The sequence below is a fragment of the Tympanuchus pallidicinctus genome, unplaced genomic scaffold (assembly GCF_026119805.1).
Source record: "Tympanuchus pallidicinctus isolate F22 unplaced genomic scaffold, pur_lepc_1.0 scaffold22, whole genome shotgun sequence".
NCBI lineage: Eukaryota > Metazoa > Chordata > Aves > Galliformes > Phasianidae > Tympanuchus > Tympanuchus pallidicinctus.
In genome coordinates, this window is record NW_026294739.1 from 16,829,344 (window position 1) to 16,848,889 (window position 19,546).

A 19,546-nucleotide genomic window follows, 5' to 3' on the forward strand; every position below is an offset into this window, starting at 1 on the left:
AGTTCTCTTGAAGCTTCCATCAAAAAGAGCAAGTGAACAAGGAAAACCCAGCAACAAGAAATCTCACATTTCTCCTTTGTTCTTGTCCTTGAGCCACTGATGCAAGGTATGGCTGTTGAACTGCAATGCTCCCTTTAAGCCTCCTTTACACTGAATCTGCATGATCGTATGAGAACTTCTCACTACCTCAATGAGTCCCACGCAGTCACCAATAGACAGACAACCGTAAGGCAACATCCTGTAAGAGAAAGGATTTTTTTTTTTCCAATAAAACAATTTAAGACAGCGAGCAAAAGGCGTTGTTTTATGATCTTGACTACTCAAGTGTTATGTTACTGACTTTAGGATATGAAAATCTGATTTAATGTTTTACAGGTGTGTTATATATTGTCACTGGTCCTGTGAAAAAAGCATAATGGACATTAGTCATGTAACATGTATCCACTGTATCCAAACCCTGTATCCACCAGTGTTACTCTTCAGTTTTGTATCAGGATAAAATTTTTCCTTAAACTTTTATTAATGCATTTTTGGAAGCCTTGAGAATCCTCTGGAGAAGCCTCTTAAGCATGCAGGATAATTTGACAATATCTATTCAACTATATTAAAACTGAAATACTAGAGTCAGAACCTAAGCATTCAGAAAGTGAATGTTAGGACTTATGAATTCCTTTGCAGAAGTAGCAGGTAATACACTGTGTTGCCAGCATGGAATATTCAAAATGAGTTTTCAAGTAGCACCTGCACATAATACAAAATTGTAATTGGAATCTATAGTCAGCACCATTATTGTTCATCCAGATATTAATGGACTAACTATACCCAGAAAGCCATTTACTCATGTGCTCTTCAGAGTTCATGAAGTATTCCATAATCTGTAAGTGAAACTCAAAGGATAGACTCAGTAACTTATTTCTTTTTACAAGTAGATATTACTTATCTCCCCCTTTCTCCCTTCCCCACAGTTCTCTGCCCCATCACCAAATCTGCATTTCTTCTGTCAGTTTCATTTGAAACATTTTTTCTGAGAGAAGTCAAAGCAGTCTTATTCAGACACTAAAAGTAACAACCATTATCATGTTTAACACCCTCTCTTAAAAGATTTCAGAGAGTCATGCTTCTAAGGAAACCCTTTTCTCTCCTGAACTTTCTTTCCTTATGAGGGTAAAAGTATCTCTCACTAATAGAGGAAAACAGCCTTCTAGCTACACTAGAACATTAGTTTTTTGTGATAAAAAAAAAAAAAACAAAAAACACAACAGTAACACAAATCAGCAACAGTTAATTTGATCTAAGAAACTGGAACACCAGTGCAGTGAGTAACCAAACCAGCAGCAGAGCTAACCACTGGTGTTGCCATGGAGGTAAGCTTCTCTGCTCTAAGTTGTTTATTTGCTGAAGACTATAAGTTTGATAACCTATTCAAAGCAAATGCTACAGATACCATCAGCAGACTACAGGGTGGCTTGTTTGTGTGATCATAGCCATTCCTGATATGTAGATCCCTCACAGCAACTTAAATGAGACAAACATTTTTCAAACCAGATTGGTAACTTCACAGAACCCAGCTGTTTAGCTAACTGAAAGTTATAAAAAAATCCTCTTTAAAATATACAAAAGTATTCATACTTATTGCATTTTACTTACTACCTTTGGGTAGTAGAGAAGTATTCTCTAGTAACAAACCAAAGCATAAACCATTAGGAACAGAATTGCTTAAGAATGACCTCTAATGCTTACCGAAGATCAAGACCTTGGTTTTGCCAAATGTTTTCCATAATTCTAATTATCTGAAGTGTCAGCATGTCTTGACGTAAGTCTAGAATAATCAAATAGATAAGACAGCAAGTTTCATAACACAGGATACTGCCACATCTTATTTCTTTTAGAAATAACCACTTTTGAGTGGTAAAGTGTAATAATAGTAAAGTGTAATAAAATTCATATAGATGAATGGAGGTTTTATTCTCTCAAGAAAAGAATGGCTGGTAGGTAGGTGAGAATGAACATGAACTTGTGGTGGCAATTTTAAAGCTGTTTAAAAATACATATTAAAACATAACAATGGAATTGTCGTGTGACCCTTACCATCTCCATTTTTAAAGATTATCTCATTGTTCTGAAATAGCAATTCAGACATAATATCTGGGTTTTCCCAGTTTAACCACAGGGGTCTCTTTGCAGATGACATTATTCTGCACTCCTCAAGCCTATAAAAAAAGATATATATGAAATAAGGATATTTAGATTCTCATATTGTGTTTCCATGATATTACAATCTCCATTTTCTTCAAAATATTTGAACTGGTATCAAATTAAGTAATGCACGGAGAACTGAAGATCTACCACTGTTTTCATCTTGAAATTTATATTAGTAACTGCAGTGCTAATCATTGGCTAGACACAAGTGAAGAGTTAGCTACACTCATTTTTCCTTTGGCAGCAAGTGTTCCTTACACATGGAAAAAGGGCCACAGTTCCTACCATCTAACAGGAACATCAAGCTATCATGTTCTCTAATTTATTACATCATTGCACTGAAACTACTTCACTTAAATAAACCCACTATTTAGTATGTTAGCATTTAACTGTAATGTTGTTGATGTTAACCTTACTAAGCATTTACTTAGTTATCTGGGTACATTTCAGAACTGAAGACAATACCGAAGATTTCCTAGTTGATGAGCAGGATTAAGAGGAGAGATAAAGCCTTGTAAAGCATCCATAAAATCTGGACGTCTCATTTGTTCAACAAGAAACTTCATCTGCACCTAAAAAAAATTACATTCAGATTGTAAGAACACTGACTAAATGTAGAAGATAAGAATCAGGTTTCAGCTTTTGTCTTAAGCATGGTTTTGCACAATTCCACTATCAGCAACTCTGCTTTGCCACAGGTTACACAAATAAAAGCTCTCAACTCAGGTTCCATTAGCTTAAGAGACAGACAATAGCAAGGTGCACACAAAATACTACAGCTTCAAAGATACTACCTACCGAAGTTAGTAGTATAAATACTTTTCTAATTAATCCAGTAAAATAGTTCTAGTGATTCCTACGACTAAGTCACAAAAGTTTTGATGTGTGGACAGCTTAAAATACCTTCTGGGTCTCATCTTTCTTTTCCTGCTTGAGAATATCTGTGAGGTTAATCAACTTCTCCATAGCCTCCACCTGCCTGCTCAGATGCTTTAGGTACATTCCACACGCTCGACAATAGGACTCCAGAAGTAAACCAAACCTCTGACTTACAGTTTTATTGTGCATTTCAGACCTACACAGAGAGGAAGAACAGTTACAGCTTTAAGACAAGACCACTTACAGGTGCCAAAAAATGAAACTGTACTGTAACACCTTTCTGAAGGCTGCCTATGGGTCCTTCCCAGTTACGTAACTTGTGTTGGCCTCCCACAGCTCATCTCATTTTGACGTAACTGATCAGCAGAGTTCCTTACTTTTTACAACTAACCCAACAGTTTTCACTCTTCCTTTTCTCTTGACCCCATTCCCCTTCTTGCTACATCCTGTCCTTCTCTGTGAACTTTATTCAAAATCCATGCTTGTCAAAAAAAACCAAACCAACCAACCACTAAGCCTCCAGTTTCACTTCAAGTTCCAGCTTTCTAAGCAGTTTAATCTTCTCCTTCTGTCATTAATCCCAGGCTAGTTACTTTGTTCTTAACTACTCTCAAACTTCACATAATTCTACATCCCCTCATATAAATTAGTCAGCCAAGATATTCCATTATCCTTGGTCATTATTAAAACAGGTAGAAAACAAAGATTTCTTATTTCTATGTCTTATCTTCAGTGTTTCATCTTAGGACAGCATTTTCAGATGAGATCTGGATACAACTCAGAATGCTGAAATCTGAGTTATATTCAGCCTTCTCAACAATAGAACTTATGAGAACCCATGCTATACTTAATACAGAAGAACAGGGATATTTTGGCTATCAATCTCTGTGGTCTTTATAAGAATTTACGAACCATAATTTTTCAAAGGTTTATCTGGTCTAGTTGTGTGACTTGCTTTGGGCCTCAGCTATTTGTAAATGCACAAAGATGTTACAGCCTTCTAAAGACAAGTCTGCAGAGATAGGGATTTTTCAGGAACATTTTTCCATGGCTTTCTGGCTTAACTTCAGAAGTAGCTCAGTTTTGGAAAAAAACTGCTCAGAAAGACTGGTGGAAGGTTCTAGAACAGAGATCTGTTATAAGTTGTAAGCAGCTAATAATACAGGAAGCTTCCAGCCATCTTAGCCATCCAGACCCCTGCTTTTAGAGTAACTGCTATTAGAGGAAAGAATCAAAATGAAGCAGATGATATAAAGATTCATAATCTATTACTAATTTGCTTTAAAAACTGCAAGGAATGCATTCTATTATCAAACTATGCATTCAAACTCTTAAAATAAAGTTTGCTTTTTAATTGTAGAGTGGTAATATTTCCCAAAAGAAAAGCATGTAGCATATGGAACTTTTTTTTTTTTTTTTAAAGCTTGTAGGAATCTTGTCACTACTCAAGATTTATTAAGCTTACTTTAAATGCCAGAAGAAGAAGTGTCCTATCCGTTGATTGGTCAGTGCCTTCTTGAGTAAAAATCTCACCAGTTGATTATCTAAGTACTGTTCATATTTCAGAACCTAGTTAAGGACAAAGAAAATTTGGAAGAAAATTAGCTGCAGTTATTTTTGCTGAACAGCATATAAATTAAGACAGTTAAATAAAACACAATTCAAGTTTGATATAAAAATTTTGTAGGCTGCTTGACCTTGGTATTTTAATACACACATTAGCATTTAAAGAATATCTGCTAACAGAGTGCACAGACTGCTTTTATTTCAAAAACTTACCATCTGATGCTTCCCATACTGTTACCAAATATTTTAGCTTCAGCATGCTTAACATTGTAGAAAAGATGCTTCTGTTTGTGTGTCACCATATGCAAGACAGCTGAAACAGTTGCCTGCTCCAGTTGGTAGAACAGTTCTGCATCTCTGCAGAATTTTGACATTTCATACCAACACCAGAAACCAGAGCACAACAGAAAAGTAACTTTCATCTTTCAGAGCTCCTCCTAATGTAATTTGCACTGAAAACAGGATTCTTATATTTTCCACAATGACTTAACTTTTCTTGTATTTTAAATTTGCGTAATTATCAAATGTACATAAGACATCGAGAATACCAAAACGTTACATACCTGTACTAGCTGGATTAAGTACTGAGACAGCTTGTCATCTGTTAAGTACTTCTCTAGACACCGAACTGCAAAGGCTCGCACCATTGGATCTGGATAATTGCAATCCAAAAGCTCCATTGCTTGCTCTGGCTTGATTGGAGGCCAATCTTTCACCAGACAGTACATCTGTGGACAATGAAGTCCAAGGACATTATACACACTCACATTGAAGAGGAAGACGTTGCAATACACACCCAATAGAAAGTATAACCACACAAGCTGCTGCTGAATATAAGCTGTTTGTCATTCACTTCTAAAAAATAGTTTGGTATTAGTGCCAGTTGACTTATTTTATCCACTCTAAAAGAACAAAAACAAAATATCACATTGAAATAATACTCAGCATCATAGCAAGGATTCAAGTAATGCCACCAGAAAAAAGCTAAGACTCAGACTGAACTTAAGAATGAGAACACAAAACCTTTCCTGGAACAGACAAATGGATTGCATACAGCAAATACAAAACGATCAACTAGTTAAAGCAGCAACTCAAATTATCTGCTTTCATTCAACATATCATAAGAACTTCTGTTATTTTACAAAAAAAATCCAGATTTTAAAGCTTCTTCAGAACTTAAAACTTCTTCAGTGACATTCGTTTGTTACCTGAGCCACTTCATCTCTAGAATTCCATTTAACAGACAGAAGTAATTTGGGCAGAATTTCCGGGGTATTTACGCAATAGTGTCTGAAAAAGAGAATGAAGGTTGTTTGTACAAAGTGTCATTTTTGTTTTGTGCATTCGCTTTTGTTTTTCCTCAGTACCTGTGGCTCCAGAGGAAGTCCTTCTCTTGCTCAGTGATTTCAGACAAGGGATCCCGTGTACATATGGCTCGCAGTTGCTCCTTGTCACTTTCTCTTAATTCATTGTCTCTAGCTATTCTATTACTCTGCAGAGAGAAAGTGGTCCATTAACCCTCCTCATTCTACAGTCATACAACGTAGAAGTACTCTTACAGCGCAGGAACATTTATACGACACATAATACCACTTTGTTGTTTCCTTCTACCATAAGTGAGGACTTAGAAGCTTAAAACAGAGAAATTGAAGACTAGGCCTTTGATTTTCTATAACTGCTTTTATTCACTGCTGGGACAGGAAGTACAGTTCACCAGTCAGCTTTGTGGAGAAATAGTAGTTGGCATGTGATGAACAACAGCAGCCTAGCATGGCACAAAATGAAACAGGTCACTTCTGTCTCCAGTTTTGAGATTTCTAAGAACTGCTGAATGGGCTGAAAGAATCAGAATTGAAAAAGCAGAGTACAGGAGGGTGAGGCTAGGTAAGTAAAGGTAGAACACTGTAGGAAAGCTTGCATAACAGAATGACCAGAAAACATTAGCCAGAACTAGTGTAAAATACTCCCTAAAGAGCAGAACTAGCTAAAATTCATTTCAGCATGTACTAAGACTTCCTACTAGAACCAGCTAAGACCAATGACAGAGATATTGATACTACAGCTTAAATATTTCATAGCCAAGTTCAGTTTTCTTCTATATCTCCTATTTCTTACTTCATATTTGTTTTTTGCAAAGCAACGTTGAAATGATGCAATCTCTAACATCTCCATGACAGAATCAATTAAAAGGGAAAAAAAACTTAGGCTGCATTACTGTGTTTATAAATAATAAAACTGTAACAAACAAGTCTGACACTTAAGATGAAGTATCCAAAAATTTTCCAAAAATTATATGTAGATTGAACAATGTTATTAAAATGAACTCATTTTGACTTGTGTACAATACTGACTTCTACAAAAAAAAAAAAAAAAAAAGAAAAAAGGAAGAACAATCAATTTTATTAATGTTCAAAATGTCTGAACTGTAGAATGCTTCAAGAATAGAGAGAAAAACAAAACAGTAATGATTTCCTGTTCTACATTTTTCTTATTTCCACTAAAAATATACAAAGCAAGAATGAGCTGGGCTTTCTCAGCTAGTTTTATTGATGGTGATTTTCAGCTGACTGAACTGGTACTTTGGAAAAGAGCCATCTGCCTGGCTTTTATAGAAAGTCAAATAAACACCAAAGAGAAACTGAAGAAAGGAACAATCTGAAGTTTTCAGACAAGAGGTCAAGGCACCTCTTAAGAGGTAAAGTGTATTATTTCTAAGAATACAAGCAATACAGCAACAGTTGTCAGATTATGGCAACATGGCATATGCTACAGACTCAGTTCTCTATATTCACGTTCTCGTGACGTGTTCAGTCCTATCACACAGGACAAAAATATTCCTGCCTTCAAGCTTCCATCTAACGCTATTACTTCAGAGCTTTTAGCACCTTTACCTGCTAGCACTGTGATAGCTGGCATCTCAGTGCACCAACATGCTCATTTATTAGCATTCTGAAGCACATGGACAGGACTCAAAAAAAAAAAAAAAAAAAAAAAGAGGGATTCAAGACTGCTCTGTTGCCACATGGAAGTTTCCAGAACGTATTCTAAAATATGTTTACATATGCAGTGCAAGTAGCAAAGCTAGAGACATTCAGTAAGGAAGTGAATGGATAGATGACTTTAGAAGCACCCCAACACTTGATCAAATTGATGATACAGAGCAAGGAATTAATTGTTCATATGCATCTTGATTTTGAATTACCCTAAATCGTAAGAGAAAGTCACAAAAGTATAAAATGTACTTGCATAATGGGTCAGAAAGATCATAGTTTAAGTCAAATCAAGAAGAAAAATTTACCCTGTTGCAGTCAACATCAGAAACTTGAAATTTTAGAGTTGTGGGACAGTAAATTAGATTTAATATTTGAAAATTGTTTCATGTCCAAAGTAATAATGAACTTATATAAATTACGCCTTATGCAGAGTGCAGTAATTGATTTTAAATGCAGTATAATGCACTTCATGGTAACCAAAAAGTATAGTTATATTCTCTGCATTATCACAAACATCTATATAGAAATCATACTTCAGTGACTGCTTGGCTAATTTTGACCGTTTCAAGCGAGCATTCTGCAGCTTTCAGGTAAGGCTGGGCAATGCTTGGTACTCTAGTATCCGATTTGAAATATATACTGTATTGCCTCTTACCTCCCTAACTAAAGGGAGTGCTAAGAGTAGCCATAAAAACACACAATACTTGAATATAGAAAGCCTGGGCCCTCAAACCTGAAGATACCACAAATTTAAAGGGAACAATCACAGTACAGTTCAAACCTACCAAACATTTAAGAATTGGGAAAGGATGAGTAATGAAAGAATTTTCTGCAGATGAGCCTACAAAAAATGAAATTGCAATGAAGAAAACAGTACCGATGAATGAAAATTACAACTTTTCTGAAGTTAAACTGAGTACTTCAGACACCTGAATCAATTATTTAAATATACCAAAAACATGCTTACAGTTAGCATGGTAAGACAGTTTCTCTTCTAAGTGCTGGTCTGTAATAGATTAAGATAATCTATCACTAGCATACTGTGGAAAAAAAGGCAGCAAATACTTTGATATTTTAGTAACTATTCTTGGAAAGCAAGTTCTTCTTACCAGTCCCGCATAGCTGTAATTAAAGCCTAGTTCACGTGAGATTGTCCAATTGGCATGCTCTTCAATCACTGTCATATCTGGAAACTTCACAGGATTGCTAAACCAATCAAATTCCAGCTCTAAACATGGAGTTTCCTATGTAAAGGGAATTTAGATTACTTCTGTTGAATTATACTAACTAGAATATAGCATATTTTGAATACACATTCATTCTTGAGGAGGCAGTTCACGTGCACATACTTACCTTATTCGGATTTGATCCAGTAACACCAATAGGATTCAACAAATCCTCCAGTCCATGGGGTACTGCCCAAAGATTCAAAGCCATTTTCCCAGATACAAGAGTGTCTGTGTAGTCAAACATGTTTATATTTCCCCAAGCCAATGGACAGTGCTCCTTAAAGAGGTTAAAAGGCGATTTTTCAGTTTCAACTTTTAATTATCGGATATACATTTTCAAAAAAGAAACATTAAAAAAAAATAGGGATTCACCACAGCTTTAAGTACTTACTAGGTCCCTCCCAACCAAATATTTCTTATTTCCATCTGTGCAGTAGAGAGATGTTATCAAAACCAAGTTATTCTGATCTATCGTAAAATAAACAGCAGGCTGCTTTCCACACCTGTAAATTCTAGCTGATAGTAAACCAGCAGGTCAAGTAAAAAAGATAAAATTACGTTAACAACGAACGGCATGCTTTGAGTGGACTCCTTTGCTACTTCAAGCAGTTTAGGATGGGGAAGGACAGAAACAGAAACTGGACTTCAGAAAACACTGAAGTGCATAACCTTGCTAACATGAATACCACTTTGCTTGGGCAATTGAAGCTGGCAGTAAGCAAACAACTAAAGAAGTATCGTTATATCAGAAATTGCTTTCTGTTTCTTTTGGCAACACTTGTTCAGGTCCACTTTTGTCTGATAAGCCACATATCTAGCACACCACTTCATTGTTGTGGAACCACTGAAATTGATCTCTGACATCAAATCTCTGATTGTGAGTCACAAGAAACAACATTCTTATCTAAGAGCAACTTGTTACATTTCCAGATTAGCAGAATGAAAGTCACAGAAGTTGTATTTTCTTCCTATGTATTCAGACCTCAAAAGACTACCACTGAGTTTTCCAGCCAGCAACACAGTACTGATATGATTTAGTGTTGAATGGGCAAGCTTCTTTTTGTGGTTTAAAATAACACTGACAAATGAATGATACATAAGAAAAATCCCTATTTTAATCAGATTCAAATCAAACATTGCATTGAGACTAATTACCAGAACAGCAATTGCCAAATATCTTCCCAAACTTTGCATAACCTCTGCTTGATAGTTTACTAAAGCTATGAAGCACTTTACCTCTTTAGCACCCTTCCGGCCTTTAACAGAACAGATAGAAAGGCAGAGCCGAGCAGCACGTGGAAGATCAGGAATGTACATGTCATACAGCAGCCATTCATTCCATCTGCAACATTTAAAAAGCAGATTAAAACCAGCTAAAAGACACTGTGTTAGACAACTGCATGCAATCAACTGTTATACTGAAAACAATGTTATATCCCTAAAAATAATACTGTTAATTCCTAAAAGTAAAAAACAAGATAAAATGTAACAGAAATCTAATATTTCTGATGTCTGGCCACATTTCTCTTGTGCACAATAAACACTATAGAGAATAACAATTTTATTTTTGCTAATATATTATGCTTGGTATAATTAGAACTTGACTGTAGAAAAATGTTTTAGAACTGCAATTTACAGAGCTAAGCAATAAAATGACACATTGCTAACACTTTCCTAAATTTAAGGGGAATTGTTGAATATATGGATGACATTCCTCAGCAACAGTGATACAAAACAACACTGCCATAGCTGCATAAAGAAAGGAAAACCAAAACTGCTAGCAGCAATTTGGACTCTTTCCAAAAGCTTGCTTAATTCTACTTGACTGTATTAACTATGTTGCTTTTAAAATGGTAAATAAATGCAACAGGAAGCAATTAGCAGTCAAAATGCAAGGAACTGCAAAATCACAGCAGACAAACATGTTACCGCTTTAAATGACTGCCTATTGTATCACTAATTGGAATACAGTCTCATTTAGTTGTGAAAGTAAAGGTTTCCTCAAATCCTTTTTACATAATGACAGGTTTGCTATCCCACAAGCTTGTAATGCATTAGCAAAACAGTACTCCATAGAAGGAAATAAGCATTTTTTCACTGCACTTATTGCTTAAGCACTCCAGAGCCTGGTACAGTCACTGTTTCTCCTACTTCATTACCATACAGTCCCTCCATCGTTATGTAGTAGTTTGAACATGAATAATCAAACTAGTGCTTTCATTCTGCTCTTGGCTCTGTAGTTCTATGATAAGACTGTTGAAATAACTCAGATATCACTCTATTTATCATAGCAATAAGAGCAGAGATTAGTTCTAGAGGAATATATGTTCATGAACTTCTTAAAGAAGTTCTTTAAGAAGAAACTTCTTAAAGAAGAAGGACTTCTCCCTCAACATGCACAACTGTGCTTTTGAAGTGCTAAATACAGTTATTTTCTCAGTTGGAAGTAGCAGCAGCTTCCAAGGACACCATTAATTTTTTCTTACGTGTTACTTTCAAATATTATGTATCTGTGTTTAACAGCATCCATGTTTTCCAACCATGTCCTTGACCATCTTTCCCATAACATTCTCCCTCAAAAACAGCTAAGCTATGCTCGAACAAGAAGTTTAACCATCTGTGGGATAAGCAGGAGGATTAAGCTATTTTTTCTAAAAACCTGCATGTATCATTGTGCCCTCTAATGTTAATACCTAATCATATTTACAGAAAACACTCTGAAACCTCCAAAGACTTGAAGGCAGACAGAAAATGCAAGTCAGAACTTATTTTTGAACACACATATCACATCTAATCCTAGTGGATGCTAACATTTCACACCTCTTTATTCAGAGTTACAGGCAAAAATTCAATCTCTTAAATATTTGCTCTCTGTATGCTTACATACACTCATATAAAGCTTCTTTTTGCACACTAATAGCACTTTAAAGTTCATGGGATTTATTTATTATTATTTTTTATGATAAAATTCACAGCAGGTCAAATCTTCTGGAAACAATCAGCCCAAACCTGGCAGTCACTTTCACATTACCAAATGATTCCCATCAGTGCTTCTGCTTTAGCACATGCTCTGCAACCGCACTGGAACAAATGTGTGGATTGCATTACATCACATGGCCTCTTGCTGATGTTGGAATCTGAACCTGCAACTGGAACACCAGCTGTAGATCCAAAGTGAAAAACAGAGCTAGACTGCCCAGAGCTATGCTGATTTCATGGTACTAAACAGTAATTACATAGGAGTTTCAGAGGCAATCATGAATGTTTATGTAAAACAGACCTGGTCAATACAGGGACTATAAATGTTCTTCAGCTAAAGTATTGTCAGCAATGAGATATACCTGAATAATGTTACGCAGTGCCTTCACTTCTTCAATACTATAATTCATAGTGCCCCAAAAGTCAGGTTCTCTACAGTTTTTCTAGTATCTTACCTGGGATTAGAACAAGGTACCCTCTGAGTGTTCACATTGTCACATAAAGGTTCTCCTCCATGGTAGATACCTGTTCTAACGTAGATCTGAAAGTAATGTTAATATCAGTTCTATTTTTGAAACTCCACTATAAACAAAGTTTTCATTCCTATCAACATACAGTATGATTACAATACATTGCTTTCTCCTTTCTATTTAAGAAAACACTCATCAATACTTCACCTCAACAAACAAATAAAAACAGTTTCACCACCACTCCTCAACCCAAATTTATTCATGCTCTTCAAGTAAGTAAATATACTCCTATGGAAAAAAAAAAAAGTTTTGATCTTTTTCCTCACTACTGTTGTAGAAGTACTTCTTAAAAATACACTAATGAACTTGAAAGGAACTTCTAAAAACAAATTGGAATGACGAATTCTTTATGAGCCAAACCACAGAAAGAAAAAAAAAACAAATAAATTCTGGGTGAGGTAGAGACTTGCCATATGACTTCAGCAGGACTAAGCTGCACACGCCTTTTCTCACTGATCTTCTCATACCTCCCCTTCTAAGAACAAAGCTATCAGCATGCTATCCAGCATCTTCTCATCAGATGTATTCTCACTTACTGTACAATATGCTTGAATATGTTCATAGTTTAAAATGTGGAAGATAGCACATCTGTTATGAACTCAGCTGAAATAAACTAGAGCACTCCTTTAGCTGTATACCATGATCCATGCATTTTTCAGAAGTATACAAAAACATGTGCATTTTAGAACACGGCTCTGTTTTTCAGAATAGAGGGCTGAAATTTAAATAACAAAGTGGTCTAATCTTCTAGCATTAGAAATAACACCTCTTTTCTAATGTAATTATGGAAAAGAGAGAAACCGTGTGTGTCAAAAGCTACATATAATGCTATACAGCATTTGCCTTACCTTGTCAATGTCTCTAATGTTCACATTTACATAGGTTGCACAGAGGATTCTTATTCTGAGAGCACTGTTTATAGTCCAGAGCGATTTGGCTGTAGCTTCTCCATTCATGTAGGGTGTAGCTGTAGAGATACGCCTGGAGTAAGATGGCATTGTAAAGGTATCCAGTGGCAGCTGGGTATATAGACTTTCTTTAGCCATCAGCATCAGATTGGGCATGCGACCAAGCATTATACAACTTCTTATGTACTGTAAGAAAACAAAACCAAAATTCAGTATATTTTCTAAGCGCATGCTCCTGGTAATCACTACCTAAAAGCATTCAGAATAACATAAAAATAAAAGCATACTTAAAGAGCTCAGGTCTGTTCCTTTACGTAAATCCTTCAGTGTTTTTCATTGCAACATTCAACAGTTTAAATACATGATGGGGTAAAATGGCACAGCAGTACTTCAAACAGATTTTTGGAGGTATGAACGATGCCTACAACAGTTGAAAGCATAACTGCAGATACAGAACAGAGCTGGCAAAGACAAGTGTCTCGTAGGGCTCTTAAGCTCAGGCACAGTGCAGAGAACAGTTCCAGATTAGGGATGTTCCCAGAAGCAGGTTGGCTATCTTTCTTCTGCCTTCCATACTGCAGTTATAATGTACTGTACCAACCTAGCACATGTGCCTCTAACACTCCTAGCCACAGTTAGAAAAAGAACAGGGAACATGCAGAACTGTTCATTTTTTGTTCAGAAACTTTTCAGCTTTACCTCTTTACACTGATCTTGCCACACTCAAGCCTGTATTGTGTCTGCTCAGGAGTGACTGCTGAAAGTATTTCATTTGGCAACAGTACTACAAAGCGTTAAGATAGGGTCAGCTCTGGACTGTAATTAGTAAGCTCTTCCGTGGCACAGAAAGGCATACCAGATACTTTTGAAGCAGCCACACTAGATCAAATAGGCCTAGTGTTTGATCTCATGACTGCACAAAATTAGTCACATATGCCTGCACTTCTTCCCCAGCTTGCATAATATTAAGTTCCTTTTCCCAGTATCAGGATCCCCCATCCCCCTTATCTCCTCCATAGCTCTGAAGAGCAGACTGTCAACCATTTTAGATAGGGGAATGGGAGCTGTTATTACAACAGCAGGTTTCTCAGAGAGATAGCAACAGCAGTCTGTCAGGAAATACACAGGGTAACATTGTCTACTTCAGAAAGGACTGCTCTCAGGCTCTTCTGCCAGTTCTGCTACAGGTACAACACTAAGAGAACAAAGACACTGAAGGATGGGTAGCAACAAGGAAGATTTAACTGATAAATATGGTACTGGAAGTTTACCACTCCCCTTTCATAAGATCAAGAAGTTTACTGATGTAATCAACAGTAAGCCAAGAGAACTTGCTTATTTTTTTCCCCAACCCCTAAAGCAGGGAGGGAGAAGATTCACAGAGTAATTGTTGCCTCATAACTCAACATCCAATTTAATTTCTTTTTGCATTGCATCAGCCCCATTCAAATGTTATTCATCTCTTGCCATCAGAAATGTAGTATACTTCTCAGAGAACCTACCACTGATTTATTGCTCACGTTAGAGCAAAACTGCTACTGCATTTTTTTTTTAAAGTTGAGTGAATGACATAAATTCTACTTTAAATTACCTTCCCTGGCCACATACTGAAGCACATACAGCAACAAATACACTCTTGAGTCAGATACATATAAGCCAATTACCCTAAAGAAACAGATTTTTACTTTCTTTGTTTTTGACTATATATAATGAGACTGATCACTTTTCTCCCACACACATTAGGATTTTTTCAGTGTACTTTAAAATGAGTTCATTATGTTACTCACCTTATACTGGCTCAGAGGATATTTTTCTAGCAGGTATTCATCACAGCCGCACACTTTCAAAATATACTTGCCCTGGTACTCCAACACGCAGAGCTTCAGTTGTTCAGATGACAGCAACATACTTCGTGTTTTCTTCCTAATTGCTTCAGCAATAACTTGCTCAGGCACACAGTCATGATTGATTTTTAAGGTGTACTTCTGCTTATCATTGTTAGGTGAAACTATTACCCATATCACCACTATTATTTGCCCTAAAATAAATAGGAAATGTTAGGCCTATCATTTTCAGCAAACCATCACCCCTTCACACCCTAAAGAAACAAAGCCACATAGAATTACTACTACAAGATGACAAAAACAAGATTCATAGCCCAATCCAACAGAAGATTGATAACTTCTGCGAGGAACTAGATGCCCTAAGCTTATTTATGATTCAAGTGTAAATTCAAACTTTTACACCTTGGGATTAAGAATGTTATACATCAAATACTACTGACAATTCATAGAATCACAATCATAAAATGGCTTGGGTTGGAAGGGACCTCAGGGACAATCAACCTGCAACCCCATTACTACAGGCAGGGCCACCAACCTCCGTATCAAACATTCAGCCTTCAAGAAAACAGTAGTAACTGTTCCATGAATTTACTAGAATAGCAAAAAAGTAATTTTAAAGTTTTGCTGCTCGCCTTTTGAACCTACATTCTATTAAGCAACTTTTTCTGAACAGCTCAGGGTTATGCTGCAGTGTATCAGATATACTACATAAATCAGTGATTTGCTTAAGTCACCAGTTGTGTTTTTTTTTAATCTCAATCACAGAAAAATATTGTGCCTACAGTAAATATTTATCTTACCTTTATCTAGTTTATTGTATATGTGTTTGGGTAGCTCAGGTGAAGACTCTACATTTGGAGGACAGACATACAATGCTCTACTGTGCGGAGCATTGGCATCTCGAAGATCTACTGCTTCTTTACAAACATTAAGAATATTTCTTCTGAAATCTTGTACTTCAGGATCCTTAACCATGTCAAACTCACAGATGGGCATGCCAATTGCAAAACCTACAATGTTGCAGAAGCATGGAAAAATAATTACAACAGATAACTAAATTAAACTAAAGATTCCTTCTACCACTGCTTGAAAAAAATACATTTAAAGCAAAATACAACCTACAATATTTGTGTTAACCACTGGCTTCCACTTCATATACAAATTGTTTTTATGTCATTCAAGAACAAAGCAATAATCACAAAAAAGGTTAGAAGCCTGATACATTTTCACTGAAAATCCTGCAAACCTCAAATTACTACTTTCATTGCTAATAACTCTCAGGGAGGAAAAGAATCAGTAATCAACTTTTTTGAAGTCAGCAAATAAAGTTTTTTGAGTGGACCACAAGAGCTGTGGTGCCTGATTTTCTCTAAAACTCTGACAGGATCATTGATAACTATTAGAGCCATAATCAGCTTTGCTTACAACTCAATGACAGGTCTTCACATGTTTTTGTGAGCTCCCATAGCAGCCTAAGAAATAATGAACTTAACTCTTGGGCAAAGATTTGCCTATTCCTCTCAACTCTTCAGTCTCAAGTCTAACTACATTTGTTTTCATTAGATTACATTCCTAATGAATGATTCATGCATGAATGCTCAAATTTGAAAACTTTCACTTTTATCTCCACACACAGTCAGGTAGCCACTACTCTCCCTGAGTTCTGACCAGGCTATGTTTCACAAAACAGAAATCTACCCATGATGCATTTACAACTATTAAATGATTTAACAATTAGGAGCACCCCAGAACGAGTATTTCCAGTTGATAAGTCTCCACCACTGCAGCATACACCTGTTAGAAACTAAGAAAGACAGCATCCTTGCACTAACTGAATGTAGATACTTAACCTAGATACCAAAACACATGCTAGCTTTCCTGTGCCTCCTGGATAATGGAAAAGTTCTGGGCTTCCCCAGAGATGATTCAAAACAATATACTCAGGTGTTTTTATCATGACCCTTCCCACAGCTACTAATGCTCTGTCTGAAAGGGAAGGGGGAAAGAAAAACACCTTGTTTCTCAGATTTTGCACTCTAAGCAAGACAAAGCAGTATTAAAAACTGTACCACCACAAACGTAGCTAAATATTTGCAATTGAACCCTCGTGTACCTTTCCTTAGTTACCACTGTTCTGTAGAATTCAAAACAAATCAAGATCTGCTTCCCAAATAAAACAAGTACAAAAAGGCTTTGCTCTGTACTAATATGAAATCCTGTTAACTGGTGACTACCAAAAATATGCACTACTAACCTATATACAATTGTATATATATAAATATACATGTGTGAATGAAATAAAGAATAGTTTACAAATATTGGCTTAACTATGATCAACACGTTGGGACATTTGGTGCAACAACTCTGAAATGTAACATTTGATAGACGGAGCAAAAGGTAACAAATACAGCACATTGATTCCAGTTTTCTATTTCGAAGAGGAGAAGCCAGTTAAGCAGATTAGCCATGTTTAAATACAGATAATCTCACCTATTTCTCTGTTAAGTATCTTTTCTTCTCTGTTACCTACTGGTTCAATGACTTTTAGGAAAGGCTGAAATAGCCGCAGGTCACAAAGTCTCCGTGTTTCATCAAAAAATTCTTCTCTTTCTGCTTCTTGCGTAACACTTACAAAAATGTAAGAAGATTCATCTTGAAGGAGCTGATAGAGAGGGTATTTTCTGGCTTCTTTAAAAAGTTCATGTTTGATAGTTAGTAATGTAGCCTCACGGAGGCATTCTAGAGTCACTATCATTCCGTTTGGGAGAAGACACTCCACAAGGATCCTCGGGGGCATCAAGTGGATGCCCCATAGTTCACCAGATGATGGTCGGGGAGGCATTTTTAAGCCTTTCAATAATTTTGTACTTGAAGTTTTTCAAGCAGTGATTCGTATGAGTTAAACCTACATAAAAATCAGAGATTTAAACATTAGTATTTTAAATACAAGCATCAGAATGAATTTCAGATCAAAGCTTTTCAAACATTTCTTACAGTCACAGACATATACTTCGAGGTCATCATATGTTACTCAGATCTCAAACAGTGCATTACTAATAATCTCATTAAATTCAGCATTTGTGTTATGAAAAATTCCTCATAAGAAAAGGCAATACCAGACTCCTAAATAACAGTCCATTATGCTCCCTCCCTTAGCCAAGAGTCCTGACAGCACAGGGCTAGGAAACTACTAGGCTGTTATTCCAAAAGCCACATGCTATGCACATACTTACATAAAAAATAATCACAATCCCCCTATTCTTCAGTACTACTTTTCTGAAGTGTTTTCTCCTGAATTATGGCCACTTTTACCACACTGCAGTTCTTAAGATACAGAAGAACAAGAATATTTTCCCAAATGCACTGCTTCCTAAGTAACACTCAGCAGGAATAGGGTTTCTTTTTCCTTCCTTCCCCTCCTTTGTAGTTGCAGTTTGGACTTTTAAAATTATCAGCAAAGCATACTAAAGGGACACTGCAGGTTTAGAAAAATGCTTTTCCACTAACACTTCATACGTATTTAAAAGGACTAAGGGACTATGCTACTGACTTCTTTTTGAAAAGCAGCTTAAAGGAGCTGTTTTCCTTGTCATTGTAATGGTCTCAGCAAAGCAGATGCTGAAATGGAAAGTTCTAAGCACACTCACAGTGTATTTGAAGAGTCAAACCAGGAAAGCTTTCAATGACAAAACATTACAAATGAACCCTGATAGAACCATTCAGAGCAACTTGAAAAACCATGAATTACTGCTAACTCAGCCTACAAATAAAAAGAAATACTGAGAAGGTTCAATGGCATCTTGTTTTTTTAATAAGGTAAAGCATAAGCAAGACACTATCTAAAATAACATGTTTTTATCTACACTTCTTAATTACAAGCATAGATAAAAAGCACATTACTGTTAAGGTATATAGCAGCATTAAAATACCAAGCCAGAATATGCAGTCGTAAGAACTTTTCTGTCCACATACACAAACAACAATAATATAGGAGGACCACAATCAAGTTAAGTATTCACAACACAGGCTGAGTTTCTACCAGCAGTCTTTTAAGTTTGGTGCCACAACCCTGGTTGGGCCTTTCTGAGCTGATGGTCACGAGGGCCCATCTTCTCGCTGCCCAAGGCAGGTGTTCTCATTCTACATCATGCTGGCACCCACACTCCCCAAGCCAGCTCTTTGCAGGCTCAGCTGGATTAAAATGGCGAAGAACTACTCACTCTGCCCCTCTTGGTTTAGTTTCCACTGTTTGAACTGCCTTACTGAGAGACAGAGGTGAACACCGGGATCTATACAGGGCAGAAAGCACTACTGCAGCAGTGCTGAGCTAACTCTCCTTCAGAAGTGATGGTTTCATTGCCAACCTTCCCTCCCTCCCCACCAATAATTGCCAACAAAGAAACAGGCAAAACTGTGAAA

General features: G+C 36.5%; 1 protein-coding gene across 3 annotated transcripts in view; it reads right to left on the bottom strand.

Annotated features, from left to right (window-relative positions):
• Positions 1-19,546, bottom strand: part of PIK3CA (phosphatidylinositol-4,5-bisphosphate 3-kinase catalytic subunit alpha) — a 40,845-nt gene that overhangs the window by 8,429 nt on the left and 12,870 nt on the right. For all 3 annotated transcript variants that reach the window (XM_052686535.1, XM_052686533.1, XM_052686534.1), the window contains 17 exons: positions 17,618-18,032; positions 15,928-16,137; positions 15,071-15,321; positions 13,224-13,469; positions 12,301-12,386; positions 10,103-10,208; positions 8,991-9,143; positions 8,747-8,881; positions 6,012-6,136; positions 5,853-5,934; positions 5,208-5,372; positions 4,544-4,647; positions 3,103-3,274; positions 2,665-2,771; positions 2,089-2,210; positions 1,741-1,819; positions 68-238 (listed from right to left, as the gene is read on the bottom strand). In XM_052686535.1, coding sequence (XP_052542495.1) covers positions 68-238; positions 1,741-1,819; positions 2,089-2,210; positions 2,665-2,771; positions 3,103-3,274; positions 4,544-4,647; positions 5,208-5,372; positions 5,853-5,934; positions 6,012-6,136; positions 8,747-8,881; positions 8,991-9,143; positions 10,103-10,208; positions 12,301-12,386; positions 13,224-13,469; positions 15,071-15,321; positions 15,928-16,137; positions 17,618-17,969 — 2,666 coding nt within the window. In that variant the 5' untranslated portion in view covers positions 17,970-18,032. The remainder of the gene's footprint in view (positions 1-67; positions 239-1,740; positions 1,820-2,088; positions 2,211-2,664; positions 2,772-3,102; positions 3,275-4,543; positions 4,648-5,207; positions 5,373-5,852; positions 5,935-6,011; positions 6,137-8,746; positions 8,882-8,990; positions 9,144-10,102; positions 10,209-12,300; positions 12,387-13,223; positions 13,470-15,070; positions 15,322-15,927; positions 16,138-17,617; positions 18,033-19,546) is intronic.